Source organism: Periplaneta americana, chromosome 6 (genome assembly GCF_040183065.1).
Source record: "Periplaneta americana isolate PAMFEO1 chromosome 6, P.americana_PAMFEO1_priV1, whole genome shotgun sequence".
Lineage (NCBI taxonomy): Eukaryota > Metazoa > Arthropoda > Insecta > Blattodea > Blattidae > Periplaneta > Periplaneta americana.
In genome coordinates, this window is record NC_091122.1 from 7,709,935 (window position 1) to 7,735,842 (window position 25,908).

Here is a 25,908-nt window from a genome sequence, read left to right on the forward strand (position 1 = left end):
ACCTACTGAAATAAAAATCGAAGCAGGACAATCCGATTAGACCTTATCGCAACGTAGTTATCCTGAGCTCTATGAATTTCGTCTAGCGTCGTAAAATAATCTACTGAAATAAAAATCGAAACAGGACAATCCGATTAGACCTTATTGCAACGTAGTTATCCTGAGCTCTATGAATTTCGTCTAGCGTCGAAAAATAACCTACTGAAATAAAAATCGAAGCAGGACAATCCGATTAGACCTTAAAGCAACGTAGTTATCCTGAGCTCTATGAATTTCGTCTAGCGTCGTAAAATAACCTACTGAAATAAAAATCGAAACAGGACAATCCGATTAGACCTTATCGCAACGTCGTTATCCTGAGCTCTATGAATTTGGTCTAGCGTCGTAAAATAACCTACTGAAATAAAAATCGAAACAGGACAATCCGATTAGACCTTAGTTATCCTGAGCTCTATGAATTTGGTCTAGCGTCGTAAAATAACCTACTGAAATAAAAATCGAAACAGGACAATCCGATTAGACCTTATTGCAACGTAGATATCCTGAGCTCTATGAATTTCGTCTAGGAAGTAGGAACCCCTGAATTCAGGGTCCGTGAAAAGTCGCGCAAAGACCAGCTGCAAGGGCTATACTACACGAACGTTAAAAATGTTGCGTTGACAGGCGTTAGTAACGCGTGAAAAATGTGTAAACTACACGTTGCGTTAGGGACGCTGTGTTTGGTTTCAGAACTGCAATGGGTGTTATACAAGCTGCATATGTAGCTCTGCTATGTGTTCAATTTATAAGTCTGTCTCAAAAAAGAGACTTTCGACAGGAAAGTTTTATACTGTACTGCATTTTAAAATCACCGACAGTATCCCGACAAGTTTTTTCTCTAGTACAGAATGCCAATAAAAATTTTGATGATCTTTTGAATTTAATTTCTCATAAAATCAGGAAAACTGATACTGTAATGAGAAAATCAGTTCATCCTGTCGAAAAGTTGATTGTAAAATTAAGGTAAGTAATAAAATTTGCCTTAATTTGTAATGATTGTATTTTTATTTTATGCATAATATGTTGAAAATTAAGAACGTTACAAGCTGCAGAAAATGATTACCGGTATATTTTTATTTTATGCATAATATGTTGAAAATTAAGAACATTACAAGCTGCAGAAAATGATTACCGGTATATTTTTATTTTATGCATAATATGTTGAAAATTAAGAACATTACAAGCTGCAGAAAATGATTACCGGTATATTTTTATTTTATGCATAATATGTTGAAAATTAAGAACATTACAAGCTGCAGAAAATGATTACCGGTATATTTTTATTTTATGCATAATATGTTGAAAATTAAGAACATTACAAGCTGCAGAAAATGATTACCGGTATATTTTTATTTTATGCATAATATGTTGAAAATTAAGAACATTACAAGCTGCAGAAAATGATTACCGGTATATTTTTATTTTATGCATAATATGTTGAAAATTAAGAACGTTACAAGCTGCAGAAAATGATTACCGGTATATTTTTATTTTATGCATAATATGTTGAAAATTAAGAACATTACAAGCAGCAGAAAATGATTACCGGTATATTTTTATTTTATGCATAATATGTTGAAAATTAAGAACATTACAAGCTGCAGAAAATGATTACCGGTATATTTTTATTTTATGCATAATATGTTGAAAATTAAGAACATTACAAGCTGCAGAAAATGATTACCGGTATATTTTTATTTTATGCATAATATGTTGAAAATTAAGAACATTACAAGCTACAGAAAATGATTACCGGTATATTTTTATTTCATGCATAATATGTTGAAAATTAAGAACATTACAAGCTGCAGAAAATGATTACCGGTATATTTTTATTTGATGCATAATATGTTGAAAATTAAGAACATTACAAGCTGCAGAAAATGATTACCGGTATATTTTTATTTTATGCATAATATGTTGAAAATTAAGAACATTACAAGCTGCAGAAAATGATTACCGGTATATTTTTATTTTATGCATAATATGTTGAAAATTAAGAACATTACAAGCAGCAGAAAATGATTACCGGTATATTTTTATTTTATGCATAATATGTTGAAAATTAAGAACATTACAAGCTGCAGAAAATGATTACCGGTATATTTTTATTTTATGCATAATATGTTGAAAATTAAGAACATTACAAGCTGCAGAAAATGATTACCGGTATATTTTTATTTTATGCATAATATGTTGAAAATTAAGAACATTACAAGCTGCAGAAAATGATTACCGGTATATTTTTATTTTATGCATAATATGTTGAAAATTAAGAACATTACAAGCTGCAGAAAATGATTATCGGTGTATTTTTATTTTATGCATAATATGTTGAAAATTAAGAACATTACAAGCAGCAGAAAATGATTACCGGTATATTTTTATTTTATGCATAATATGTTGAAAATTAAGAAAATTACAAGCTGCAGAAAATGATTACCGGTATATTTTTATTTTATGCATAATATGTTGAAAATTAAGAACATTACAAGCTGCAGAAAATGATTACCGGTATATTTTTATTTTATGCATAATATGTTGAAAATTAAGAACATTACAAGCTGTAGAAAATGATTACCGTTATATTTTTATTTTATGCATAATATGTTGAAAATTAAGAACATTACAAGCTGCAGAAAATGATTACCGGTATATTTTTATTTTATGCATAATATGTTGAAAATTAAGAACATTACAAGCTGCAGAAAATGATTACCGGTATATTTTTATTTTATGCATAATATGTTGAAAATTAAGAACATTACAAGCTGCAGAAAATGATTACCGGTATATTTTTATTTTATGCATAATATGTTGAAAATTAAGAACATTACAAGCTGCAGAAAATGATTACCGGTATATTTTTATTTCATGCATAATATGTTGAAAATTAAGAACATTACAAGCTGCAGAAAATGATTACCGGTATATTTTTATTTTATGCATAATATGTTGAAAATTAAGAACATTACAAGCTGCAGAAAATGATTACCGGTATATTTTTATTTTATGCATAATATGTTGAAAATTAAGAACATTACAAGCTGCAGAAAATGATTACCGGTATATTTTTATTTTATGCATAATATGTTGAAAATTAAGAACATTACAAGCTGCAGAAAATGATTACCGGTATATTTTTATTTCATGCATAATATGTTGAAAATTAAGAACATTACAAGCTGCAGAAAATGATTACCGGTATATTTTTATTTGATGCATAATATGTTGAAAATTAAGAACATTACAAGCTGCAGAAAATGATTACCGGTATATTTTTATTTTATGCATAATATGTTGAAAATTAAGAACATTACAAGCTGCAGAAAATGATTACCGGTATATTTTTATTTTATGCATAATATGTTGAAAATTAAGAACATTACAAGCTGCAGAAATCAGTACTGACTAAAATTAACAATGAATTCAGAATCATTTGAACCATCGGTAATAACACTCAACGGCGACATATCTGACAATTGGGACATTCTTGATGTTGCCCGTTGCTCGACAAGCAGATTTCTGAACGCTTCAGAAACTCTGAAACGGGCTTCAATTGCAAGCTCTGGAAGTGAATTGTCCATGATTTGACAAATGATAATAGGAAAGCTTTGTTTCCATCCTTGTCATTCTCTCTGTCTTGTCTTTGTATGGCTACGCTCTCTGATACTATATTTGTAATATCCCTTGTTGCAGTTACTAGAATATTTTCAGATTTTTCTTTTCTTCCTGTCCCTGTCGAGCGAAGAGATGGTCCCGATTTTGTTTGCGTATCGTTTACATTACTCTCATGACCCGAAGTAGGCTGAGAAATAATACCATCCGGTATGTCTTCTTGTTTAGGTGGAGGTATATTCGAAATGGTTTCATTCTCACCAAGAGTAGGTAGTAAAAACTGCATTTGCTTCACAATATCCAGTCTGTTGTTGACGTTGCGTTGGTGATGCACATGTAGTATGAATCAAAAGATGGCGTTGCCAATGCAGACCTCTGCGTTGAAACTTCTCAACGTAGAAGGAACGCAACCAAACGCAGCATTTTTAACGCTTGTGTAGTATAGTCATGAATAGAGCAGTGCAAAGGGAGCAGTTGTTCGACACACCGGCAACAGGGCAAGGGTTGTAAGTTCACCTTGTGTACCTGCAGAGGTCTGACTCTGCGGTACACAGGATAGCTGCAAGCAGTAGGTACAGCGTAGTAAGGCAAACGTCAATACTGAAGAAACGTAAGAACAGTTCGGTTCTAGTGTTACGATGCCTGAGGGGGAGCAAATTCGTTCGGCAAAGTTAAGAGACTTAATTCCGAATATGGTGATATTTTTGTTAATTGATTCAAGCATAAAACAAATTGGAATACATTGAACCGAATTATGGGTTTATTCCTGATTGTGTAACAGCTTTAGAAATGTCTAGTACTAAACTGGTTGATCAGATTTCCCTACTGCGAAATATCTGGAAGAAAGTGACTCGAGTAGACGATAAAATTGGTAAAATAATATCTGCGAAAATAACAAATAAGTTGAAAAAAAAATGGTGGATATTATAAACTCTGAAAGATTAGTGACAGTATTTCTGGAGATAAGGATTCCTTTGAAGAACTAACAGAAGTTGAAAAAAATGTTTTACAGGATTTTACGTATGCCCCAGTTGTCTCAACAGACGTAGAAAGAAGCTTCTCCACATATAAGGCCATGCTATCAGATAGACGAAAATCGTTTTCTGTTAATAACGTACAAATGTCATTTGTTGTGCACTGTAACAATATTTGGAAGAAATCAGATAACGTATCATATGTGCATTAATAAATCACACCCATTGTAAAGAAAAGGAAAAACAAAAAACAATTGTCCAAGTGCTTTTGCGAATAGAATATCATGAACCCGTTACAAATAAACAGTGATTTTGTTTGCGTTCTGTATGAAATCATACATGTATACAGTATATTATTTGTTTAGGATGAAATGGTTAATTAGTTTTGTAATTTTGAAATCTTACTAAAGTATCTGTAGGAAATTAATTGTAGAAACGTTAGGGAACTGTGTCATTTCTATTGTGTCGTCTGTACGTCAACACATCGTGTACATGACCGTCGCTTGTACACAGGGAACACGCCGAGTAACGTCGGAACCCTTGATATGATGCCATTCTGTCTGTTACGTGCTCCGTCTGCACCGCTCTAGTCATGAAATTATACAAGCGATCATATTACCAAAAACCAAGTTCCTATAAAAGAACGATGTTAACGCAACGTTTTTTACGTTCGTGTAGTATAGCCCCAACTGTGACTGAAAACGAAGAATATGTCATCTCACTGAGGTATTAACTCTGGTTTTCGTATAGATTAGGGAAGTAATTAAAAATTCGAGTAACACACTGTCGTTCGCTTTCCCTTCCCGGCGTAAACAACCAACTTCACCTTGGACAGAAATAGCTCGGCAGGGGTCCACACACTCGTGGCCGGGACTGTACGCATAGGAAGCTGTAGCCGCATATCAATTGTTTGGCGAGTATGGCCGGCCGTCTTCACCTGGCTGTTATCTCGCCTGCACTTCGACCAGCGTGGTGTGCGAGGTTTAAAGGCAGGCAAGCTGCGATCAGGCGCAGTGTACCACAGTGCAGGGCGAGAGCCATTCATGCGAGGAGACCGGTAGCGTTCGTGTGCACAAGGTACAGTACCTTCGTCTTTTGTTATTGTCATGATCCGGCTGTTATCGGGGTTTACAGTGATGTGCCATCTTTAGAGATCCTATTTTACGGGAAATAAAATTATTAAATTTCAATATAAAAAATATGGTTAACTTCAGTATTATTATTTCGCACAAAGAAACATAAATTCTGTGTTATTTCATAATTAAAAGACTCAAGTTCTTTACTCTCGTAGTGCAAAATACATTACTGAATATTCCTATACAAAGGGAATCTTAATCTTTATACATTTTAACAACACTTAACAGTTTTCGGTGAAACTAGCGCTGAGGTAGTTCCGGTGATTTCAGAAGTGAAAATCGTTGAATTTATAACGGATTTTTTTTTTTGTGGAGATGCAGTTGACCGTATATGTAAGACTCAAAAGAAGCCTATAGGAACCAAACCTAACCTATTCAGTTTTTTTTCGGCACTTTTGTTCTGAAGATAAATTTGTGTAACAGTCTCTAATCCGTTATATGAATAACATAACTATGAAACTAGCGCTGAGGTAGTTTCGGTGATTTCAGAAGTTAAAATCGTTGAATTTATAAGGAATTTTCTGTGGAGATGCAGTTGACCGTATATGCAAGGCACAAAAGAAGCTTACAGGAACCAAACCTAATACTATTCAGTTTTTTTTGGCACTTTTGTTCTGCAGATAAATTTTTGTAACAGTCTCTAATCTGTTATATGAATAATATAACTATGAAACTAGCGCTGAGGTAGTTCCGGTGAGTTCAGAAGTGAAAATCATTGAATTTATAAGGGATTTTTTTTTGGAGATGCAGTTGATCGTATATGCAAGACTCAAAAGAAGCCTATAGGAACCAAACCTAACCTATTCAGTTTTTTTTCGGCACTTTTGTTCTGCAGATAAATTTGTGTAACAGTCTCTAATCCGTTATATGAATAACATAACTAGTATGCACCACACCACACAACATTCAGGGTATTTCTACTTGATATTTAAAGATAAAATCACTCAAAATACGGTTACAATATTAGATTCAAAATTCTGTATTCAAATAGAGTTTTGAACCTTTTTCAACATGTGGTACATTAAAGCTGTAAAATTTAAAATCTCGCGGCACATTCATGTACTCTAAAGGAGTGGTTCCTAACCGGGAGGAAATTTTGAGGGTTTTAGGAGGGAATTTGTTACTGAATTTTTATTTGTGTCCCGTTCACTGAATGTTTACTTTGTGGACTCTCTTTTTACTGTTCTTTTCACTTTTACTTCTCCAATTTACTACGATGACCTTCAATATTTTCATTTTCTCGCTGCACATTAGCAGATCATTCGCGGCACACCGTTTGAAAATAGATTAAATAAAGTTTGAATATTAGATTAAAAATTCTGTACATAAATATCAGTCTGCCAACAGCACGACATGCAGAGAACTTAGTTTCACCAAAGCTTGTTGTATTATTTCATGCATATATTAATCTGACTCCCACTAAATATAACTTTTTGGCATTTTAAGGTGACACTCCACTAAAAATGACAACTTTTTTCCTAATCATTTTTTCAACCAAATTTTGAGAGCATGTTTAATATGTAAAGGACTAATAAAATCCAAATTTTGAACTCGCAAATGTTTTTTACTTTTGATTTTTTAATTTTTTTTTCTATTTTTTTAGAAACATTTTCAAACTCAACTTTTTAGTAGAAGGTGTCAATATTTAAGCTAACTTTTTTTGGTTACATTCACAAGACACAGAGAAATATTTCTAAGCACTGATTTTATAAAATACCTTATTTACTCACTTTCAGATATATTTTTTCTAATTTTGAAAATGTTATTTTGTCTGTAATTCATAAAACAATATTAATGAAATAAACTAGCAGCATTTCTTAGGAAATAAATGCATAGAAACATGCGGCTACTTCATAAATACTTGCAGTAAAAATTTCATCCAGATTTGTTAACATTTGGCGTAAAAAAGTTAGTGTTGAATCAAGAAGATTAAACTTACGGAAAAAAGGATTTGAAAGTAGAATAAATATTTATGTAAAACATAAAACTGTCCTCTGCTACATTCATCTACTAACTTCAGGGAGCCAACTTTAGAAGAAAAAGTTACTAGATTTATAATCAGAAGCTTGTAAAAAATAATTCTTTAAATTCCACGCCCTTTTACAGCCTTAATTAAAAAAATAAACGTATATGTAATCAGAATTAAACTAAATCCATTTGGGATACGAAAATATACATTCTAAAGGAGTGAAATAACAAAATTTTTTGTTCGGAAAATTTTCATGATTTTCAGTGGAGTCACCCCTTAAATTATTTTAAAAAAAGGTACTCAAAATTTTCCTTGAAAAACACGAATTTCGAATAAATTTCTGCTAAAAAGAAAATTTTCGCTTTATTTCACAAGTTAAAACTCGCGATATTTTGACCTGGAAGTGTTTGAAACATACGAGTTTAGCTTTTATCCGTGGTTTGTGAAAAACAGGTAGCACATCTGTAGCCGATGTATTTTTCTTTCTCGAGTTCATTCCATTTTTTATTTGGGCAGTATTTACTCGAGGCATTACTGTACATTCCTGTGCTATCCTGAAAGCTAAAGAAGAATTTATTCAGCTCATATTATACAATCTCACAGAGACAAGAATCATAGGTCAATTATTAGAATATCCTCAAGTTGAATTTGTCCTTTGAAACACTTCCTTACGTTCGTTTCCCCTATTTTTTTTATCGCATAACAAGAGCACCGCGGTCCGCTGATAAGGTTCTATGGCCGCCCTTTGGACAGCCCGGCTCTAGTATATCAATCTTGTTTACACTTCTGTTATCTGTGTGTCAACGAAAATAGAATCACCTGTCAGTAATTTTGTGAGTGATTTCTCTAAACTAAGATTACATGTTATATCCAGTTTGGTGTTACTAGCTCGTAACACGCTTGCCAGGGTTGCCAACCGTCCGGAATTTTTCCTGATTGTCAGGAAATCAGTCCTCTACACAGGAAAAAAATTGTTGTTAGAACGCTTAATGTCCGGAATTTTGTTCATTGCAATATTATATTCTGAAATTTCATATTAATATTTCATTATTAGAGATCCGACGTAGTTTGCAATGACTACCAAATACATTTTATAATTGAAGGGTTTGCCGGAAGAAAGGCGGATAGACTTCCACGCCCTTCTTCGGGAAAACGGTTTAAAATGCAGTGAATAATTCGTTAATTATAGTAGCGAAATTTTGTTTTGATTGTACTGTACATAGCTGCAGGACAGGGCTGCGTGCGTGCGTGCGCGATTTAGTCAGTCTACATTTGGTGCGTTACGTTAAGAAGTAATACTTATTTTTATTGTATACAGAGAGACAGATAATCTGATTTTACTTACTTTTAGGCTTTTTGCTCATTTATAAAAATGTAAAAAATATTGAGAAAAAAACCTTGCATTATTAAGAGGGATTCGGCATTGTTTGGTTAGTGGCTCGGCAATAAGTTTCGAGGGTATTAAATAAATTATTTTCACATGCCTAGACTTGAACGGCGCAATACCGCACGCACTGGCCGAGAGCTGAAGATAAGTGAGCGTTGGGCGTCATTTTACTCCTGTGTTTATGAAAACTTGTGATAAAGCTAGCCCAGCTATGCGCTACTAGACGAAACATCACGTGTTTATGTCTCCTGACCTTGCTTGTCTCGACTACCTCCCGCTGGTTAGTTCACGCGCGTACTATTTATTTTCTTTATTTGATATTTTCAATACTTTCTTATGAACGGTGCACCAGTAAAAAATATGTGTTTATTTGTACTTTCAATGCGGAATCTAACCATATATTTTAAAAATATTTTTTCGTAGGCAAAGGCGTCTTAATGAAGAAAAATCTAAATTTCTCAATTTCTACAAAAAGTAAGAAAAACTGTTTACATGTCAATATAAATTTTAATTTCTCAGCATCAAAATAAACCATGATTTTGATCATTGGGTGAAAGGGTTTCGGAGCCATAACAGTTTAAAGTTGCTAATTTTATGAAAATACGATAAGTTTAAATATTTTTAATTTAAACACTATGAAGTTCTGATGCCTCAAAACTTTGCACAAAGCATTGTATCACAGTTGTCTACGGACAGAAAAAGTGTCATTGTATTTAAAAATTGCAAGGTCAATTTTCTCTATATTTCGGTCGATTTGAGATGGAATAGCCCGTAAGGTCTCCTCTAATTGCGCACTCTTTTTAGGGTTGAGGCGCTCTGCACTGTTCCCTTTATTGTATCCAGATTCTGTTGAAATTTGGATAATTTGAGACCTGTAACTCGGAGGTTACTGTAGCAGGCATTGCAACAGAAGATAACTAAAAGCTGTAACCTGTTAATCACAATTGACACATATAATTGCATGATACGGAATAAAAGCAGGGTAGGCCGATTAAAACCTGTTTGTCAGCACACTCGTGGAACTTGAGTCCACTGTTGTGAGAACCCATCAGCTGATCCAGTGGATTACGTCAGGACCGAACCTGAGGACCTTGATCCTCCAAGCCAGAAATAGTGCCGCGTAATGACAAACACGCACCTGTGGAAACGTGGGCGGCGTGTTTTCGTGTTTGCAGAGTCGAGCAAAGTAAACTGTGATAACGACGCTTCAATTGGAACGAAAATATTGTTTGGCTGTGGCAGGCAGAGAAAGCTAACAGACAATCAAAGCGCCTAGTAAGTCAAGCTATGTTGCCAGGTGACAAAAAATTATCTGTGTAGGAAGAAATCGCTGGAAATTTAAGGTGCGAGAAATATATATATATATATATATATATATTAGCTTAAGCTAAATTGGGTATTTATTTGATAGATTATATTTTGTTAAATATAAATTTGACAGGTATGATGAGGGCCGATAAGCTGATACAATAACAAGAGGAGTTTTGTCAGGATCCGTCTGTGCTTATCTATTTAACAAATATTATTAGTTTACAATATTTGTCACATTTATTTAGTTTTTAACGTTTTCGGCTTAATTCAGCCATCTTCAGAAAAGTTCATGCCTATATACATGAAAGTAGCACATGTGTATGTGAGAATTGAAAGAAAACATACCGCTCGTGTATCGTACGTTATGTCGTGCGAAGATCGTTTATTACATACCTGAAAGAGGAATTTCTAATTAGTTGCAATGAAATCTCCATCTTGGTTTCTGTTCAATGACGGCAAATTTGCAAAACAAAAATATCTATCTTCAACATTGTTGCTTTAAAATATTTTCTGTGTTTACTATACTCCAGCAGGCCGAGATATACGTCTGTCTTTTTTTTCCCCCAGTCTATGATGAGTCTGGAATCTTGTTGATTTTTTCACGGCTTCCTTAATGTTACGAATGCAGTAACTTTAGTGGAGTTGTAGAGTTAACTTAATTTTTGCAAATATTTAAAAACAATGATTAACAGTGCAATTTAGGTGAAATTGCAGTGGTAAGTTTCCAATTTATAATTATTACTATATTGAACGTCTCTAAAAATAATATGTTAAAAGCCTAAAGCAGTAAAATCAATATGTCACTTAAGCGGTAAGAAGAGGGAAATTATGTGTGTTAGGTTGGGAATAGCCTACTGAATGTGGAATTTTAGACTTTCCGCGGATTGGTTTTGTGCGGAAACCAAGCAAATACACACGAACATAATTTGAAACAACATTATGTAAATTTGCAGCCTATGTACTGTCCACGTTTGGTAGTACAAATGCTTGTGGAAAGTTCTTCACCACAATGAAGCTTATGAAGCCAAGACTGAGAGCAAACATAAAGGATACAAAATTGAAAGCTGTTTTGTGGCTTCCATCATTAAAATATTTTACTACTTACATTGCGAAAATAAATTAAGAAACAAAGAAAATCCATTCTTCCAAAAAATAAGTTTTGAAGATATACAGGTCTTGTTGTTATTACTGTTCGAAGAGACAAAAAATTGTTTTGTAATAGAGTAAACTTATATTTGAAGTATCCAAGAAATTAGAAGTCAGCATGACACCTGCCAAAACCAAAACGAACAGAAACAATTTTCACGAATTAACAGTGTGGATGAAGGAGTTCCGAAATAAGTAGCTACAGTATGCAACTTCTGCAGCGGAAGAAATACCAGAGTAGTTCGTTAAGCTGAAACTAAAATTGCATAAATCGGTTGGCAGGAAGGAGGGAGGGGGTTTGAACTCCGATTGTCGTGATATTGCGCAACATAATTAGCACAGCAGCCAGTGTGTGTTGGAACTGTTTGCATACCAAACAGCTTAAGTAGCTTTTAATTGGAAGACTGCAGCCATCTGCGTTCAAGAGTGGCATAACGACAGCCCCGCTCTAAAATTCAATCCAACTTTACTTTCTCGCGTTTCTTTCACTTTGAATTATTTTATTACCGTCACCATAAACTTGTAATAGTAATATACGTTACAAGAGCGGTATGTTGACGTTTTCATGGTCGAGGAAAAGATTGAAAAAGCGAAACGTAGTTGAGCTTTTTTAATTTCCGAGAACATGAAAACAAACATACCGCTCGTGTATCGTACATTATTTTGTGCGAAGATCGTTTATTACATACCTGAAAGACGAATTTCTAATTAATCGCAATGAAATCTCCATGTTGGTTTCTGTTCAATGACGGCAACTTCGGAAAACCAAAATATCTTTCTTCAACATTGTTGCTATAAAATATTTTCTGTGTTTACTATACTCCAGCAGGCCGTGATATACGTCTGTCTTTTTTCCCCCCAGTCTATAAATAGGAACTTAAAACAAACGGTAAGGTTATGTAATGATTTATTTTTCATTTTAATATTTTAACAATATTATTTATATAACATATTGCAGTAATAACATCCGCATCTGGAATCTTGTTGATTTTTTCACGGCTTCCTTAATGTTACTTGTATCAGGAATGCAGTAACTTTAGTGGAGTTGTAGAGTTTACTTAATTTTTGCAAATATTTAAAAACAATAATTAACATCGCAATTTAGGTGAAATTGCAGTGGTAAGTTTCCAATTTATAATTATTACTATGTTAAACGTCTCTAAAAATAATATGTTAAAAGCCTAAAGCAGTAAAATAAATGTCGCGCTTAAGCGGTAAGAAGAGGGAAATTGTTATGTGTGTTAGGTTGGGAATACTGAATGTGGTATTTCACACTTACCGCGTATTGGTTCTGTGCGGAAAACAAGCAAATACACACGATCTCGCACAAACTTTTTTTTTTTTTTTACAGAGATGTCACATTTTGGAAGTTAAATGCTCAACAAAATAAATTCGTGCATAAAACGTAGAAAGCTTTACCCTCGAATATCATTTTTTTTTAAACTCGACAAGTGTTAGGCCTATATTTAATATAGATCAATGTTAATATGATTTGAGGATTTCCAACTGTACTAATAGTTTTACTGTCTGCCGAGCGTTTGGGATTTTTCAATTTAACAGACGCTTCATATCTCGTGATTGCTAGTTGCTATAGAAATAATGTTTGCCTATAAATGCAAGGGAGGTGAAAGGTCTCCTTCTTGAGCCTTTACGAACACTTCCTAAAATCATTGAGTATCTGCAGCCAAATCATATAAAATATTTTTATTAATACACAAAGATTAAGGAATTTACATTCACTTCTCCTTCTCTTCGAAATCTTGAACTCTTCTATTCCTTCGTACCTGTCGTCTCGCTTCACTTACCTTTCTTCCCACCATAATCTGAACACACGCTCTCGCCATGAAACAATACTAACAGTACCATCCCATCGCACCTCCTCATACTCATCCTCTTTTACAATAGCCCTGCCAAGACTCTGGAATTCGCTACCTGCTAGCGTCAGGGACTGTCGAAATAAAATTGAATTCAAACGCAAACTTACTAGGCACTTGGTCAGTAATTGATTTCTTGTAAATAGTTTCCTTAATCTATCACAAAATATTTCAATACCCAGTAATTTCATCGCTATAGAATTTTGTTATTCTAGGTTTAATTTGTAATTCAGTAAATATAAAATATTCTTTGTTTTTCTATGACTATTACACTCTTACTACGTTGCACTACTTTTGACCAATAAAACGGTAGGAAAGGACGTATTTCAACCAATCATGGCTGCTTATCGCATAATTTTATCGCGTCCCTAGCATTTGTTTAATTTTATCGCGTCCCTAGCATTTGTTTAATTTTATCCCGTCCCTAGCATTTGTTTCTTTGTTTGCCAACATTTGAAACTGCGCTGGTCTGGACGTCAAATATATATATATATATATATATATATATATATATATATATATATATAATTACAAATCACTCCAGTCGATGCACAGCAGTTTCAAATATGACTCGCATTGGCATTCAAGAACAAGAATTAATAAAAATCACTTATCATACCTATGCATCTTCTGAAATCCGATTTACAAATAAATGAAGAGCACCATTCGGAAATCCTGAATAGGTTGAATACACCATGTAGGCCTAAATCAACGAGTTCCACTTCTATTACGCACACTTCCAATATAACATCAATTGAACCACCAACCACATTCAAATTTGAAAATTGTACATTCAATAATTATTCCTTTTAAAATTATTCATGTTTATTTTTTATGTCATCGTCGTTAATTAAAACTTTTCTAACACTTGTGTATATTAGTTAGGTTATGTTATAGCTTCTGCTATATGATATTATGGATAGTCACGTATCAGAGATTGTTTAATATTAAGATTTATTGAATATCATCTGTCAAGTGACGTTGATTACTGGGATTCGGATAATTGAAGTGGAATGTTGCATTTTAATAAAAATGAAACTGAATCAACAAAGCGTTCTTGACTAGTAACATTGGGCATTGCTCACTACTGCCATCTAGCATGCATCTAGCGTAATATTTGTAATGTTGAGATGGTACAATAATACAATTGAAGACAGTTGTATTTTCGTAAGTCAATTAATATTTTATTGTATTGGAGTACTTCGTTACTTCTAATCTTTATATACTTTCTTTTAATCGTGTAATAGTCAATTAAATCCCACTCGAGTTTTGATTTTATCTAGATAAATCAAAACCTCTAGTGAGGTTACTATTGATAAATTATCTATCTTTCATTATTCAGGTAATCTTTTCGTACTTCGATTGCTATTGTAACTGCATTTGTAAATTTAATACTAATTGTAATTGTATTCTTCATATTACAGTTGGAATCTCCTGGTAGAGGGGCAGAGATGGCCTCACGGCCTTATCTCTACCAGGTTAAATAAATGAATACTAATACTAAATTGTATAAATAGTGGTTCTCAGTAGCGAACATTCACCTACAATCACGTTCGCTCTACATGCAATAACATTCACTATACAGTAACCGTGGAATGAACTTGTCAGTGCCAACATGAAGCTATTTGTGTAGCAATAAAATATCACAGTGGTTTATTTATACCTTGATTTTACTGTAAACATTCCCTTATCTACCTCCTCGTTCAGGAGTAGAAGTTAACCAGGTACAAGTTCGCACAAGGTTGTCGATATCTTTATCACGTCGGCAGCCTTGCAAATCAGTACAAGCTTGTACAACACACAAAGCTCTCTCTCACGCCTTTCATTTTCTTTCTATCTCATCTCTACAGCAATGCTTTCTTGTTAGTTTGTAATCCAGAATAAAACAATGATTTCCACTCCTGCCTTTAATTCTTTTGGTGTAACGACCACATTCAGCAGAACACATCGTTACGTCATTGGTCACGTGACGCTGAACAATCTCGATGACTTTTTCTGAGTAGACTTAAATCTTAAAATGTAATTGAAGGTACGAAGAAGATTTATCTAGAGAAAATCAAAACTCGAGTGGGATTTAATTGACTGTTACACTATTAGAAAAAAGTATATAAAGATTAGAAGTAACGAAGTACTCCAACACAATAAAATATTAATTGGCTTACGAAAATACAACTGCCTTCAAATGTATTATTGTACTATCTCAACATTACGCTAGATGGCAGTAGTGCGTTATGATTATGTTTTCTTGTTATCAGTTGTCCCAACTATGGAATCTTCATTGAACTCTGTGTACGGTTACTAGTCAAGAAGGCTTTGTTGAATCAGTTTCATTTTTATTAAAACATTTGCATTCCACTTCAATTATCCGGATCCCAGTAATCAACGTCGCTTGACAGATGATTTTCAATAGATCTTAGTATTGAACAATCTCTGATACATGACTATCCATAATATCATATAGTATAAGCTATAACATAACCTAAATAGCCTAATATAAACAAGTGTTAGAAAAGTTTTAATTAGGGATGATGAAATAAACAAGAAACGTTTTAATTAACGATTAAATAAAAAATAAACGTGAATAATTTTAAAAGAAACAACTATTATTGAAAGTACAATTTTCAAATTTGAATGTTTTAGTGATTGGTGGTTCAGTTGATGTTATATTGGACGTGTGCGTCAAAGAAGTGAACTCGTTGATGTACATGGTGTATCCCTCAACTTATTCAGGATTTCCGAATGGTGCTCTTCATATATGACCAATGATCTTTATTAATTCTTTTCTTGAATGCCAATGCGAGTCATATTTGAAAGTGCTGTGCATCGACTGGAGTTGTTTGTAATTTTCTGTTTTTTGACGTCCAGACCAGTGCAGTTTGAAATATTGGCAAACAAAGAAACAAATGCTAGGGTAGTGATAAAAATAAACAAATGCTAGGGACGCGATAAAATTAAACAAATGCTAGGGACGCGATAAAATTGTGCGTTAAGCAGCCATGATTGGTTGAAAGACGTCCTTTCGTACCGTTTTATTGGTCAAAAGTAGTGTGAAGTAGTAAAAGTGTAATAGTCATTTGAAAATAATCGTGCCTAAAATTGTTACAATTTAATGAATTTAAAGTTTATGAAAAAAAAAAGTTATGTAAGTAACTAAAAGTGTGTAGGTCTACCATAGAGAATAATGTGCCGCGTGCGTATTTGTAAACTTATTCGTCTACGTCCAATACAAACATGTCAACAGACAGGCTCAGACGACTGTGGCAACTTCACAACATATTTATTAATTTAATAGCCCTCCAACCGGTTTTCCTTGCTACACACAAGTCGTCTCATTTGAATTTCACCTTGGGAACGCAGCAAGTGGGCCGAACAGCCTGGCAAATACAATGCAGAAGAATGAACCGTGGCTACAGACATGCGGAAGAGCTGTAATTATGAAGGACACACGGCAATGTCTGGATCCCAGAGTACTGATCCACGTTTTGGCACCAACTGAGGAAAGTGTAGGTGCGACTCACCGGTAGCCGCTCATCAAGGAAACTACAGTACTGGTCTCGAGAACGGAATTCCTCAGAGTATACTTAATACCCTAGGGGTGAAACCTAACTATCTTTCCCTCCATTACTACATATGCTAGTGGATTGTGGTGATTTTCTACTTTGCAGATTGAATTTTCTTTTGGCAACTTTGTTAAAAATTTCGATACTAACAAATACTACAAATAGTAGTGATTTTGTAACTGGTAGGCTATTAGTATTTAGTGTTTATTTATTTAACCTTGTAGAGATAAGGCCGTCAGACCTTCTCTGCCCCTCTATGTTCGCAGCTGAGACGAATGTTGTCGGTACTGGAGTTCCATGAAATTAAAATTGTACTAGATTTCTGAGCCGGTTACAGAAAATTTGAACATAGTAGTAATTAATTAATATCAGTATTAATATTAATACATAATAATTATTTTATGTGTTGCGTTGTGGTTATAATTCAAGACTATAGTCAGGTAAGTTTTCGGAGTTAGTACTAATAATTTCATTGGTCAAACAAAATACATTTTTAGGTTAGGTCTCGTGAGTCAATTGTTTAGTCAAACCAATGAATTTCATATTGTCAGACAAAATACCAAACATGTTGATCCCTTTCTCGCATAGTCTGCCCACGAAAATATGTAACTAATTATTGAATTATTTAGAATAATCTTCCAACATAAAGATAAAGTATGGTAAGTAAATAAGTTATTCAGTACGTAGGATCGTGTGATATCAGGTAACAGTTGGCAACACTGACAAGACGGAATTCCCCAGAGTATCTAAAACACTTCAGTTTCACCTGGTTTATTGCACACACTTTTTATACTTATCAAAGTATTTTACTGAAATGTTAATATGGTTGGTGTTATCCAGTCATTTTGGTCCCTATTTTATGACACACAAAGGATAATAACTCAGAGGACATTTCATTACGCTTAGATTTTTTTGTAATTTTAAACATGCTTGTATGAAGTTGAAGTTATGTTATGTAAACAAAGGAACAAGTCGTATATTTACTAAAAATAATTGACATATCAGTATTATTACCGTCAAAGTATTAAATAACTCAAAGGACATACAATTAACCTAACGTACCTTCATATATGTCACACTTGAAGCACATTTAGGGTCGAATTCATAGTCGTCACTTATAAAATGAGGAAACACTTAAGTAATGAGCATTTCCTTAGCACTTATTTCAGATCGTATTGCAGAGACGCTACTCATTCATATGCCCTGAGCATTCCCTTGACATTGAAAGAAATATGGCAACATGGCTAGACGTGAGCGCTTTCCTACATTCAATTGTTTTCCAGCGCCTTCAAATTGTTAAATCGGCATTATTGTCATACACAAATACAGAAGTAAATATTATAGAGCTAAAAATTATACGAGATGTCCAGAAAGCATTTTACAGAAAAGAAAGAAGTGAGCTAAGATAACTAGTTATGAAATATGGAGATATCGTCGAAAGTAAAAAAAAATGATAATTGTTTTCTCCAAAAGAAGAAATTGACATGGAACAAAATTGCAGTTGAGTTTAATGCAAACTCCGGAAATATTCCTGTAAGTAAATCATTTTCATTTATTTTTCAGTTATTTTATGCTAAACAAAGTGGAAATGATATAATTACGCAAATTTTAACAGTTTAATTTTTTGGATAGAATACAAACAAGAACACAAATAACACTTTGTTGGGACGTGAATATTTTTCGAAAAAAATGCCGCTTAAATCTACCTGAAATGCTCCTGTATCATAAAATCTCAAAGCAACCAGTACTTTCAGCAGTAGCGAAATCGGTAAGCCTCATGGTTGTATTGTGAATTTAAATGAGAGACACCAGAATATTCACAACAGTGTTCTTGTCGAAACGGTATCTCCACTTAAATTGTTGATCATTATACATCTCTAAAGGGTTTTCCATATCTCTGATATATCTTTTGCTTGCCGAAACTCATTTTCATTTTAATTACAGAACTCAATAAATTAAATTAAATCATAATCGTCATGTATTGTGTACCGAATCAGCTGATTACAATGCATATGAGGAAACACTTGAGTAAACTGAGAAGCTATCTTATTTGAATAAGTGTTCACTTCAGTGGGATTTATGAATTGGAAATTATTGTAAGGAACTGTTTAAGTGTTTCCTTGCGGTAAGTGTTGGCTATGAATTCGACCCTTAAACACTGTAAAGCAATTCTTCTTTCCTGATATATGTATGACAGGAATATGCTCTGATAACAGCACGCTATACCGTAAAGTCTAAAAACCAATGCAAATATATAAATATTACTACAGACATATTAGGTAACACCAAGGACATCAGTATTCAATGACGTATTTGAAAATCACTTTCTAAGTTCAAGTTTGATATAGTGGACGTGTAAAGTGCCTAGGTTTGGTATTAATTTAGTAGGAGTTAGTTTTCAAACAAGAGCATCTGAATCTTCCCACAACCCGTGAACTTATAAAGCGATAGTATTTCAATTGTGTGGTTGTGGACAATTTATATTCACAAGTACTTCAACTAGCTTAGGAAATCATTTAAATATATAATAAGTTGAAGCACAATTAAAATGTTGTGCCAATTGAGTGGCTCAGTGCCAGAGTTGCCTATCCCACAAATTTTTAAGTCTCTGATTTCTCCATAAAATAACTGTAAATTATTTTTATATGTACGCCTAAAGTACTTCTACTAGATAAATATTAGATTATAGTCAAGGAGAAATAATTTCCAATTGAGAGCACACCTAATTAAAAAAAACGACGTCTAAGTTTAGACTTCTGTAACTTTCTTCAGTGTAATTGTGGTTTAGGCAACTCTAGCACTGAGCCACTCAATTGTTCTTTGCGTTCTACTGATTATTTTAAAATTTAATTTATATAGTAAATATGAAACATGGTAATGATAGTATGACATTAGAAAAGTTTAGGATAACAGAGAGGGTTTGTCTATGCGGATGACGTGAATATGTTAGGAGAAAATCCACAAACGATTAGGGAAAATACGGGAATTTTACTTGAAGTAAGTAAAGAGATAGGTTTGGAAGTAAATCCCGAAAAGACTAAGGATATGATTATGTCTCGTGACGAGAATATTGTACGAAATGGAAATATAAAAATTGGAAATTTATCCTTTGAAGAGGTGGAAAAATTCAAATACCTGGCAGCAACAGTAACAAATATAAATGATACTCGGGAGAAAATTAAACACAGAACAAATATGGGAAATGCCTGTTATTATTCGGTTGAGAAGCTTTTATCATCCAGTCTGCTGTCAAAAAATCTGAAAGTTAGAATTTATAAAACAGTTATATTACCGGTTGTTCTGTATGGCTGTGAAACTTGGATTCTCACTTTGAGAGAGGAACACAGGTTAAGGGTATTTAAGAATAAGGTGCTTAGGAAAATATTTGGGGCTAAGAGGGATGAAGTTACAGGAGAATGGAGAAAGTTAGACAACACAGAACTGCACGCATTGTATTCTTCACCTGACATAATTAGGAACATTAAATCCATACGTTTGAGATGGGCAGGGCATGTAGCACGTATGGGCGAATCCAGAAATGCATATAGAGTATTAGTTGGGAGGCCGGAGGAGAAAAGACCTTTGGGGAGCCCGAGACGTAGATGGGAAGATAATATTGAAATGGATTTGAGGGAGGTGGGATATGATGGTAGAGACTGGATTAATCTTGCTCAGGATAGGGACCAATGGCGGGCTTATGTGAGAGCGGCAATGAACTTCCGGGTTCCTTAAAAGTCAGTAAGTAAGTAAGTAAGTAGTGATATTTGCCATGGAATTCCTGCAAAACTCGAGAATGACTCATATGCACGGCATAATAAAAGCCTAAACTAAACAAACCTAAAGTGTTACAGATTCGTATATTCAAGGTATATAAGGGAACTACCTCAGCGCTAGTTTAGCCCAGCCCGACTAAAAAAAATTACAGTAGGAAAGTATATCGGCCATACGTAAACATATACTGTAATGCAAGTTGAACGGGAAGCGCGCACCCAGCTGACAGTCAGCTGTTTCGTGCTGTGTGACGCATTTATAAGGTCGCAGGCTTGGTCGCTGTTGCAGACTTGGGACGATGCAGCGCTGGGCAGGACGCGTGGCCATGGTGACGGGCGCCAGCTCGGGTATTGGGGCCGCCATCACCAAGGAGCTCGTCAACAAGGGCCTGCGAGTCGTCGGCATGGCGCGAAGAATCGACAACATCGAGGTGAGTCTATCACACTTCCTTCAGTGCCTGCAACACGGACTTCCGTGTCCTGGATCCAACACAAAATTCGTTCTCCACGTATTAACGCAAAATTAAAAGACATTTCATTTAATTCACTATAAGGATGAAGTACATACAGGGTGTTCTTTTTTTAAATCTCCAGCTGCTTATCTCGAAAACAACGCGAAAATACATTTTTGAATAAACGTTTCTTCGTTTGAAGGGGAAAAGCAATTGAATTAGTTACACCAGCGAATAGGGATTATAAAGAATGGACACTGAGCGAATTTTCCTGTGTTTTGTTTCTCTGTCCGCCAGCGGTTAGTTCCACTTTCAAGCGCTAGAGGTAATGTATTCGAGCATACGCTAAGATAATAATTGAGAATAGAGTTGAGACACAGGATCCAAACATCGCCTACCTTATTGCATAATCCAGTAACGCTTTGCTTCAAGTAAATTAAAGTTAACAGCTTTTCCTTATTTCTCAGTGACAAACTAGTTGTAATAATAAAATTTTATATTTCAGATATCATAAATTATATTATAAAATAATATAATACATTATAAAATTAAGTATCGAATTCGTTTAATATTTGTATATAATATAATATAGGTATATGGTTTTACTTCTCGTAAGAGTTTTGTTTTTCCATTTTCAGCGCTATCAAATCATTACATATTTTAATTGTTGTTGGGGTCAACGTCTCAACTCTCATTATAAAGGAACTCTTAGAGTCTAGACATTACAGTTAATGAAGGATTTATTATTTTATGGATCCAATTTATTTTATTTGAGTACATAATGTACCTAGATATATTAATTATATGTGTTATATTTCCGCTGTGTCGATTGCTAGCTGGTGTGATGTCAGCGCCAACTCTAGGGAGAAAGCAGAATCTCACGCTTTAGCTGGCTTGAAGGTCATTGAAATCGGTCCGGCTACATCAAAGGTACCGACGCGAGGTGTCCATTCTTTATAATCCCTATTCGCTGGTTACACTATGTTCCAAAAGTCAAGATGGGGTTTCAGAGGATTATATTTTTTGAATGACTAGAAATGTAGTACTAGTGCCAGATAACTCAAAACATTTTCGTCTGTAAGTTTGAGTCAATGAAGGAAACAAAACACGGTAAAAATCGAACAAATGCAATAATTTTCACTGTTACAATTAATTATACAAGATGGATGCCCCAAAAAAAGTGCAGTGTGTTTTGTGGCTGGCAAAATTTGAATTTGTGACTTGTATACGACGTGAATTTAGTCGCGTATTTAACGGAGAACCAACAAAAGAGAATAACATTCGTTGTTATGGTAGACAGTTAAAAGACTGGAAGCCTATTGGAGAAAATGCGTAATGGAAGTTCGTCGACAAATGCTGAAACGGTAGAAGCCATTCGAAGAGAATTTTTTCAGAGTCCAAAGAAATCAGTTCGTAAATGTGTCCGACAATATTATTAGGACTTCCGAAAATAACAGTTCACAGAGCTTTAAAGCGACGTCTTCATCTGACACCTTATAAACTTCAATAATTACATACACTTCATCCAGATGATTGCCACAAAATGTACGAGTTACAGACTTTACTTCTTCTTCTTCTTCTTCTTCTTCTTCTTCTTCTCCTCCTCCTCCTCCTCCTCCTCCTTTCCCTTAGTTTAACCTCTCCCTTTTAGGTTCATTTGCACGACCCACGCCACCCGGGCCTTAGAGGGCCGCGACCTGTCGGGAGAGGAATTAATCTATGGATTACATACATACTTTTTTGACCACACAAGGACATGGAGAGCCTCCCCGGATGAGGGATGAGCTTAATGCCAGGGCCGCCTCCGATACAACACAAACATTTAAGACATTACACATCATTCACTCACACATATGAAAGGATTAAGGGAAGGATCGCCGTCCATGGCCGGACTTCCCGACATTTGCCTGGAAATAACTGAAGAAACCATGAAAAACCTTGGTTAGGATTGCCGGTCCGCGGGATCGATCCCCAGACCTCCCGAATGCAAGGCCAGCCCTCTATCACACCGCTAGCCCGCTCCGTTACAGACTATAGTCATACTATATTTTCGCCCATGACCGAGAAACAATCTTCTCCGAAACACTGGCAAACTTGCAGATTTTATTGGTGGCTTTTTAATACATCTTCACAATACTTTTGCTAGATCACAACTGAACTCTTTAAAGGTAGGTTTAATTCTTAAACAGAAAATAGGCGTGCTGTGTCGAAACAACCAATTAGAATGCAGTAAACAATACAATTAAACTTCGAATGAACAGAGCTCCCTTCACACGAAGTCTTTCATTTTGCATACGAACATGAAGGTACATCAGTGTACAACTAACGTCATCCTAGAGCCAGTGACCCTTAAACCTGTAGCCACCTCTAGGCAATGTTTTGGTGTCCAGATTTCGTTCCCTACTGATGATGTTTCTCCATTCTAGAAGTGGTTTACCCACTTCCTAACACATTAAATATTAACAAATTCTTCTCTTATACAATCCTCGGACGTGTGAGAGCTAAGAGATATTCTATCACAATTCTTTGCTTCTGGCGTGTGCTCATTCAGCAGCCATTTTTCAAGGTCTGCCAACCAACGAGAGATAAATTCCGGGAGATGTCAGCAATGGAACGAAGACCTAATATTAGAAAGTCAAGCGATTACTTCCAAATCCCAGAGAGCGGAAATTGTGAGCTAATTATCTACGGTTGACTTGCGGATTATGTATGAAAGTTGGTAGGTGTGTAATTTAACCACACACTAATGAAAATTCCTCCCGCTATCACTCAAGAAAATACTAGTGGAAACAATAGTAATGCTCCACTTCGATTATTGTGATTCTTTACTGACCGACCTCAATGTCAACCAATCGCAAAGATTACGTGTTCATAATTCTTGTGTTCGCTTCGTCTGCGATGTCCGTCGCGCTGACCACATTACCCCATCCTTCCAAACTCTAAACTGGCTACGGCTTAACGAACGTAGAAATTTTCATTCTCTTGTTCTCCTTTTCCAAGTACTTCACACCTCTACACCTACCTACCTTGCCTCCCGTTTCAGTTACCTGTCATCATATCATAATCTCTTCACACGCACGCAAAATAGCCGCATACTAGCCATACCAACACATAAGACATCATCGTATTCATCATCATACACAATCTCGCTCTCGCGCTTGTGGAATACCCTACCCAGTGACATCAGAGACTGTCGGAATTTAGTAGCGTTCAAAAGCAAACTTATTAAGCATTTTCTCACTGCGTAGAGTAGGTTTAATTTTTACTTAGTTAATAGGAAAAAAAAATCTCTCTCTTCTTAATTTTTACAATGAATTGTCTAGCTTTTATTAGTCTGTTAATCTTTTAGTACTTTAATTTTTATTGTATTTGTAAATTTTATATTAATTGTAATTATAATTGTAATTGTATTCTTAATATTGTAGTTGTAATCCCCTGGCAGAGGGTAAGAGAAGGCCTGATGGACTTATCTCTACCAGGTTAAATAAATAAATCAAATAAAATAAAAAATAAATAATGACAACAAATCTACAGTAGCGACGTGCCTCCGAAAAGACTCGTTCCTTGGGCGGACGTAACCGAACTTTAATACTGTTATAATTAAAGTAGACTTGCCGATTTAAATGACGATTCATCATTACTCGCCTGACAGAAATAATCTTGTTTTGTGAATGAATTTTGGCCACTGATCTGGCTTAATAAAGCCACAAAATTATTTCTACCTACAGTATATCCTCTATCCAAAGGTCGCGCGAACTCAACGAATGCTTATCGGTGAGGTATTGATGACTAATATTGGCCAGGCAAAGTTTCAAGTTTCTTCTCTTTATCTCGCATTATTTACTGTTGATCACAGTCCGATGTTTACAGGTCATAGTCTTTTGCTATACACATCTCTGCGGGCGGGGATCTATTCCAAAGTGATTCTAAATAGACGGCCCGCGGGCCACATCGTCAAATATGGTCCGCAGATCACACATTAGTTAACAAAAGAAGTCCAATTAGAAGATATACCACACTCTCATGATGTGATGCTAAGCAGACATAACGCTATTTGTGATCCTTGTTTTCTTTAAGAGAATGCATACTACACTACAGACGTGGACAAATTATTAGACTAAAACGTTTTCTTGGAAACATAATATAATTCGTCATATCAACTATCAGTATAATTCACAGCGTCTCTATTGTTGTAAATATAATTGTTTACATCTTCTAGCATATTTTTCCAATGGTTAAGTATATTTTTTCTGGTTATGTTGGTACTACTGGTGTTTTAATTATATACTGCAGAAGATATTCTCCCATGGCCTGCAAGAAGACCGGACATGAACGAAATTGAAAATCTGTGATCTATACTGAAGAAAGTGAACAAAAAGAGGCTTACAACAAAATATGGACTCATTTAAACACTATCTGATATCTGGCTAAATAATGCTGATATTCAAAGAAAGTGTCAAACTTTGGTTTCCAGCATCCCTGGCAAAATCAACGAGTTGATAAAGGATAAGGGAATGTTCAAGTTTCTGTTCATTATATTAATTATATGTGCAAAATACATTTTTGTTCATTATTTCTACCGATAAATACAGCTTCGTTGCACATATAATTAATTTAGTCTAATAATTTGTCCACGTCTGTATGTACCATAAAGTAATTGGGCACTGTTTTT

General features: G+C 34.6%; 1 protein-coding gene across 1 annotated transcript in view; it reads left to right on the plus strand.

Annotated features, from left to right (window-relative positions):
• The first annotated feature begins 5,535 nt into the window (after window positions 1–5,535).
• LOC138700939 (farnesol dehydrogenase-like) overlaps window positions 5,536–25,908 on the plus strand; it is a 77,929-nt gene continuing 57,556 nt past the window's right edge. Inside the window, exons 1-2 of the mRNA XM_069827381.1 lie at window positions 5,536–5,708; window positions 21,074–21,215. Of these exons, the coding sequence (XP_069683482.1) occupies window positions 5,551–5,708; window positions 21,074–21,215 (300 nt within the window). The 5' untranslated portion in view covers window positions 5,536–5,550. The remainder of the gene's footprint in view (window positions 5,709–21,073; window positions 21,216–25,908) is intronic.